The 8,176-nt window shown below is 35.5% G+C and overlaps 1 protein-coding gene across 1 annotated transcript in view; it reads right to left on the minus strand.

Moving 5' to 3' along the window:
* LOC111871667 (disintegrin and metalloproteinase domain-containing protein 22) overlaps positions 1–8,176 on the minus strand; it is a 499,258-nt gene that overhangs the window by 86,556 nt on the left and 404,526 nt on the right. Inside the window, exons 12-13 of the mRNA XM_033754341.1 lie at positions 2,947–3,142; positions 897–1,005 (exon numbers count right to left, since the gene is read on the minus strand). Coding sequence (XP_033610232.1) covers positions 897–1,005; positions 2,947–3,142 — 305 coding nt within the window. The remainder of the gene's footprint in view (positions 1–896; positions 1,006–2,946; positions 3,143–8,176) is intronic.

Raw genomic sequence — 8,176 nt, forward strand, 5'->3', positions numbered from 1 at the left:
AAAATCCATTGTTACTCCATAACAATTGAAAATCGACCACAAGTTTATAAGGAAATTTTGCAGGAAATAACCCCAGGAATATGCACCATAAGCCGGGGTAAAACTTTGTGAATCACCCTGTATGTATAAGTCCAGAGCATTATTGCAACATCATGTGCTCTGTGTAGCAGTAGAGTACTAAAATAATCTGCAGCTTGAGAGAAGTCCTGGAAAGAACTTATATTATCTAATTTCCTTCAGGCATTTCAATCTAATATGCTGAGACCACCTTAGCAAAAGTACAGCTATTGCCATGTAAAGTTAAGTGGTGGTGGAAAGTCAGGCCACAGAAGTTTACACAGTCACAATTCTCTTCTTCCAATGCCATATAATTAGAAGAAAGGAAGCTGAGGAGGTTGCATGCAGTAAGTAGTCAGTGGTAATTAGTGAGTAATAAGAATAATGCATGAATGCCAAGAGTCAGTTCTTTCATGCTGTAGATAGAAATATGCTGTATTGCTGAAAAGTGTTCATAGCACATACAGTTACTAATTATTTTCCTTTATTCCATTAAATATAGAAATGCTTCAAATGAACTTTCAAGACCATAACGAAACTAACATTTTGTTATGTACACACTGTTTATATGATTAATCAGTTCTGAGAAATTTCACTGAAACTCATCCAATATTTCCACAGTTTAAACAGAGAGTCAATGGACAGATGGACAACAGCCTTCCCTTTCGGTGTTCATTTTAAGCACTTTGTACATAGAACTCATACAATGGTTATGGAGCACTACAGCAGCATATAGACAGTACTACAGGTGAGAACTGATATGATCATGTTATGCAATTTGAAATAATTTGAACTCTCATACCAGGATAGAAGCAATCGCTGTTGACCATAATACTTACTCTGGATCACATTTGATATATTGTCCATTACCGTCCACACCACAATGTCCATTTATTGAACCTTTAGAATTGAACTGGTCGAAACATTGCTTATCACCAGCAATTCCACCTGAAACAATCATGCAACTTTAATAAAAAATAATTATTTCAATATAGTTCTTTACAATTAGGCATAATCCTAATATGCAATCAAAGAGCCTGCTTTTATATTTCCATTTTTCATTTTTATATTTACTTGTAAGTGTAGCTGTATACAGAGATTATTATCTTGCAGTACCCTTACTTTCTTCACTTTTGTGAATACTTTAAAAGTTAGACAGTGAAGATGTCCGGCATACTGGGATACTGTGACCTAGAAATTTTTACAAGCACACAGCCATACATATTCCTCACTGAACAAAAGTTTTATTCTTCTCCATTTTCAACAATATTCAGCAACTAAGATTATGATGGTGATGAGGGAGAGAGGTTATCTTTCCCCAAAATGGTAGAGACAGGATGTGTGAAAAGAAGTTAGGTGACAAAATCATATAGAAGGTGGCCATCTGAAATATTGAAAAGATGGGAAGATAATAATGAAGCAGATTTTAACGTGAAATTGATTTAACTGGTTCAGGATTGTTCTCAATGAAGTGTTTCAACATTACTGGTATTTAAATTTTGATTTTAATCCTAACAAAAATAAATGTACCACAACTACTTCTAAAAGGGGATGAAAAATATAAAAGCTACTGACAGTGATGGAATTAATGCAGAGCTAACTATGTCTCATATAAAAGTGAGTTGATATTTATAAATTCTACACACTTGCTGCATTGAAGAGCAAATACCTGACGACTGGAGATCTGAAGTTATTAAAATAATTTTTAACATTGGAACAACATGTATGCAATGTGTGATTTGGGGAGACTTTCATAGTTCCTGTATTATAAATCCGTGAAGACTATTAGAGATAGACTGAAGAGATTAGCATGGAGTGTTTTGTAGTGTGAAATCAGTAAAAGTGTTACAATTATTTGTAGTTACAACCTGTAAGTACCCAATAAATCCAATTACCAATCTGAACCCCCTATTTAGTCACTGATACTTGTGACAGTAAAATTTCATTCTGGCAGATACAAGTATATTTCTCTCCTTTTATCTTTAGAGCTCAATTTACAGTTGCAATTTTACACTGTAATTTGTTGTTGCCACAAAATCATACGCACTTACTCCGATATTTCAGATCATAAAATACAGTTAACTTTTCTGTGTCGTGAAAGTTTGTTGCCCATGGCAGTGAAAGCATTAACCATACAAAATCTGATCATACAGGTGTGTGGGCAAAGACTGCTGTACCCACAACAGCACCCAGACAATTGAATTCCATTCTACATAACTGAGCAAGTCAGTGTCTACAAAAGTAACATTTTAGTGTCAATATCTGCAACAAGAATATAAAACAAAATGATGACAAGCTGAAGGAGAGGAAGAGAAGAAGCCAAATGTAAAAATATATGTAATATTTTGTGTCATCTCCACATTTTTGCTGTTCATAAAATCATTCCCCCTTCAAAATATATATACTATTGGTGATGAAGATCTGGCAAGTGTACTACTTTTAAGAATATTAGCAAAAACATTATACTTCTTAAAATACAAATGTAAAAAGCATAGAATAAAGTTCTATTCCAGTCATAATCTACTTTGAAGAAAGCAGTCTTCTGGGATTTGGCACCGTGTATATGTGGTGTTAACTGACGTTTCGGAGGAACGTAACACCTCCATCTTCAGGGTAGAAGAAAAATATAAGAAATCTGCAAGCGAAGAGACCGTGAGAACCGGTAAAAGCAGACTGTACCGGTTCTCACGGTCTCTTCACTTGCAGATTTCTTATATTTTTTCTTCTACCCTGAAGATGGAGGCGATACGTTCCTCCGAAACGTCGGTTAACACCACATATACACGGTGCCAAATCCCAGAAGACTGCTTTCTTCATAGTCACTGCCGTGAAAGCCTCAAATCTTACATAATCTACTTTCTTTATGTAAACATGTATCCAGTAACTCACCATATCCCCAAATTAGTCCACACTGAATATTGACTGTAGGGCAGATACCATTGAAACAGTAACCTGTGTTTGCTCCACATGGATTTCCATTCTTTTTATGAACATCCATTGGACACTTTCCATCCTCTCCTGAACAGTGTTCTGGTAAATCACATTCATTGACTGCATCTCGGCATATAACTCCACGAGGACGCAACTAGAAGTAAGAAACAAATGTAACATATAAAAAAAAAAGAGTATAATAAAAATAATTTTTAGGAAGCTGTAACTGCTTAGTGAAGAAGTTTGCAGTGACTAACGTTTTTGCTTCAATTGCGTATCAGCAAAATGTTCTCATATCTATTTTACATGCGATTACAAACAAACAAGTGATAAGTTAAGAGTCCTTTTTGGAGATTTGCTGCCAATCCCAGAGATGCTATTGGTATTGCCATTTCTTTTCACTCTTTAAAGATCCTCATTATTTTTTTGTACAATTATAATTTTCTGTTCCAATACAGCCCGACAAAGAAGAAGCATCAACTCCACCTACAAGAACTGGTTTCATGCTCAACCTATTATTTAGAATTATGTTATAGTACTTGTATATTATCGGAACACAACATTGAATGTTGTGTTCCGATCCGAGCATCCAAATGAATATAAGCTATAGTAAAAAAAAAATCTAAAAAATTTTTATTTCTGTCACAAACTACATTTCAAGATGACATATAAGAAGATGTAACAACATGAAATGAAATAACGTTGAAAAATTTTAATATAGATCTTTAAATAATTTATAGTATAAATTAACACTGCAGCATATACATTGTTAGCCGTCGTGTATGTAGTTAAATAATTCTGCAAATTTTTAACTGTTTCCAGTGGCTTGCATAAGAACTCCCTGACAACGGAAAAATTATTTGCAAAACACAATGGGTAAAAATATATATACTCCATTTACATCATGCACTGCAATAGTAATAGCAGAAAATTTCTTTCTTATTCTACTTTTCTCTTGTGTGCAAAAGTCAGAGTAATATTCATGTTTTTTGTAAGCCAGAGAATCTCAAAACCAGAGTTTTTATCATGATCCACCAGTATGTTCATTATATCAAGTGCCAGGAGCTCACATCCTTCTGGTTGTGAATTATGGTATTAATCTTTGCATAACATTTCAAGCCCCCTCGTCTCCACCTTATCGTGGTGAGGGGGTTTGAGTATGCCAAGGACCCTGAGAGCTATACCAGCGGTAGCGTAGCTACTGGCAGGGCCTCCCTTGCTGGACAGGTCAAAGGGTAGGCATCAGACGAAGAGAGACACCAAAAACCAAAAACTGATGCCGGAAGCAGCGTCATCAGCAGCGACTTGAAGCACAGAACAAATGATGCTCGAGATGGTTCAAGTTCGTATAGCAACAGGCGTGACCAGAGTGGTTTGAACGGCTGTTGTACTGCGATGTGGAAAGCAAATGGAAAAACTACCACATTATCACTTTTCCTGGACAGTCTCTTTCCAAAAACAGAAGATCACATTAAGTGGAGGAACTGTTTTGGAAGAGACTGTGGACCTGTCATCTGACAGTTACTGATCAATCAATCAACATTTCATGAAATACCCAAAAACCATTAGTAGTAGTAAAATTTGTTTTCCTACTTTCATGACTTCATTTTCAGATTGCCTATCATTGTTATCCAAAGGTGCATTATGAGATATTTGCTAAGTTTCCTTGTCCTTATGATCTTGCTAACTCAGTTGATTAGGTTCTACTTTCCTTCTTACATAATGATGATATCTCCTCTCCCTGATCTCAGTGTAGCTGGCATGTGNTCAAGAACTACCCAAAAACCATTAGTAGTAGTAAAATTTGTTTTCCTACTTTCATGACTTCATTTTCAGATTGCCTATCATTGTTATCCAAAGGTGCATTATGAGATATTTGCTAAGTTTCCTTGTCCTTATGATCTTGCTAACTCAGTTGATTAGGTTCTACTTTCCTTCTTACATAATGATGATATCTCCTCTCCCTGATCTCAGTGTAGCTGGCATGTGAGTCAGGTGATGCCCATTTACGAACCCAAGCCCTTCCTGTCTTTCTTGAACTGGAGATTTCTTAACGTGGTCTCAACTCTCAGTCCATTTTTGACATGGGACTAAAAGGAAGATGCATGTCAGGGCTCTATTATATGAGTTTATGGAGATGGGGATTGGTACCACATAGTATTCTAAATTATGCTTTGGCTGTGCTCTTCAGAGTCACTGTAGTCAGGGAATCTTTGTTATGTGGATGAAGTTAGTACATGTTGCATACTGTAGTGGGGTGCACAGCAAGTGCACTGACTTCTCTTTGGGTTATACTACAATTTAAGCCTCGTTTGTCTTTTAAAAATGTTACATTTGTAACTTTGTCCTGCGCTTCCTCTAGAAAAGCAAGACCACATAACTCAAGTTATTGGGCAGCTTGGGTTGGCTTTGTGCTAGAAGGTGGAAGGATGCATAATCCAGCTATTGTTCCAGAAAATGGAAGGATGTGTAATTTGGGCTTTTGGGCAATATTTGGTTAAGCTGGGTCAATCTTGTTCTGAACAATGGAAAGGTGTTTACTTTGAGCCATTGTGAACAGGGTTGACATTTATGTCTGAAGTTTATTAACTCAGCTAAATGTGAGCATCATAGTAGCAATGTCTACCCATAGCAAAGCTTCTCCATTCTCTTCCATCTACTCAGTAATTTTCAATAATTCTGTGTACTTTGTGCACTAGATACATCTGTTATGTACATTCCTGTACTAAAGCTATTTGCAAAGAGAAAGCCACCTACATTAGCTCCACATTTTCAATAATGGCATCGACACTGTCAACCAGTCTAAGGTTTTCGGTGTTCATGTATTGTTTTCTGGTGCATTCTTTAAGTGCAGCATTTATGAGATATAGTACTGTCACCTGTTATTGACTAGAGAAGCGACTGGATTGGTAATTAGATTTATTGGTCTCTTATAACTCGTAACTACAGGTAACTACAAGAGTTTCATAGACATATGCACTGTACAGATAATTACTGCAGCACATATGAAGTCTTTTGTATTGTCACCAGCCACTGCCTGGTAGTGGCTCTCAACAATTGATGATAATGATGATGATGATGTTGATGATGATGNTTAAATTCAGTAAAAACGTTGATTCCAATAATAATAATAATAATAATAATTTTATTTAACATTCATCACAGTTACAAATTGTAACTCTCGAACAAGTCACATACATATACAACTTTTCCAGTCTAATTGGCCTCCTGCCCAATCGATTCAACATCATCATATATCACATAACATAACATTCAATTAAAATTAAAATCACACTCTCGGTATAATTAAATATATATATTAGGTACAATCAAATTTACGACTACCTTCCATTATAAAAAACAAGGTCATCTTACTATATACTATACCTTAATTACCACCATATTCTTAAACTTAAAACCTATTATATCAAAATAATCCACAAAAGATAAAATTCAATTTAGATAATGATTAAATAATTTGGAGTGCAATCTCATTTAAGACTTCCATCCCCTTTATAGGCTAAATCATATTTAAAACTTCACCTAATTACCAGTCATTTTGTTTATACTTAAATCTATTTATCAAGGAGAATCTTATTTGTTTAACTGTCCTTCTGAGAGGAACTCATGCAAATTATACAATGGGTGTTCCAGTAGATACCTTTTGAGTCTATGTAGGAATTCTCTATCTGCTTTTACCATTCTTAGTTCCAAAGGCAGTCTATTATAAAGCTTAATAGCCATATTTGTAACACCCTTCTCATATGTTAAGGTATTATAACTTTGCACGTGAAGGTCTTCTTTCTTTCTCGTGTCATACTTATGTAGATCAGAGTTTTTTTGTGCTGTAAATGTTATATTTCTTGAAATAACGTAACACATCTAAAATATACAAAGATGTTACCATTAAAATTTTTAATTCTCTAAATATAGGTCTACATGATGTTCTTTTTGTTACCCCTTTCATTATTCGAAGAACCCTTTTTTGCAAAATCAGAATTTTTTTACTTTCACTTTCCCCCCCCCCCAAAAAAAAAAAATATCAAACCATAACTTATTTGAGACTGGAACAGCAAAGTACACATTCCTAAGGACATATGGGCTTACTTTGCCTTTCAGAGCTTTAATAATGTAACACACCCTACTGAGCTTTGTACAGACTGACTGAATATGAATGTTCCATTTTAATTTGTGGGTTAAATTAATACCAAGAAACCTAAATTGTGCTGTATAATTAATTATTATATTTTTAAAGGTAATTACTGGCTCAATGCTATCTTGTAGTTTATTCATATGGAAATACATTGCTGTAGTCTTCTCGTTATTTATTACCATATTATTCATTGAAAACCAAGATTCGAGTTGCTTCATTACCTTATTATTTTGTCTTGAAGAATACTTTTGTTCTTCTCTATTACCAGTATACTGGTATCATCTGCAAATAGCACCACTTCCCCATTAGTTATATGGAGGGGTAGGTCATTCATGTAAATCAAAAACAAAAACGGGCCCAAGGTTGACCCTTGTGGAATCCCTACCTTTACATTCCTTATTTTTGAATTAAAATGAGTCATACAGTCCCTGTTGCCCTTAGAAATTAAATCCACATATTATGCCCTCAGTGTTAGATATGATTTTAGCCAGGCATCAATTTGCCCTCTTATCCCATAATGCTCTAATTTTTCACACAAAATATCATGGTTAATAACATCATAAGCCTTTGTTAAATCAAAGAAAATACCCACTGGTAATAATTTCTTATCCAAAGCTTCTTGTATCTTCCCAATAAACGACTGACACGCTGATATTGTTGATTTATCTTTTTGAAATCCTCTGCTTCCTTGATCACTTCCTTACACAGCAACCGATTACCTCACAGCTAATTCAAGACTATAGCACAGGACAAAATATCCTGTGGGAACATCCCACATTATCACGCATTTCTGCAACGCTCGCTCTTCACATCACTTTTCACCATCACGCGCGCTAACCAACCAGATTGCTTCAAACGTTCATATTTATACTGGGATCGCTCCTGGCCCGCATATACGTCATAACGCGCGCTAGCCAATCAATTCTTCCTCCTCACTTTCGAGTTTGGCTCCGCCCCACCGACCGGCGTATAAAAGGGAGCGACTCCAGAACCGAGTTATGCAGTTCGATTCAGTTCACTTCAGCAAGCAACTTC

This window comes from Cryptotermes secundus, unplaced genomic scaffold, assembly GCF_002891405.2.
Source record: "Cryptotermes secundus unplaced genomic scaffold, Csec_1.0 scaffold233, whole genome shotgun sequence".
Taxonomy (NCBI): domain Eukaryota; kingdom Metazoa; phylum Arthropoda; class Insecta; order Blattodea; family Kalotermitidae; genus Cryptotermes; species Cryptotermes secundus.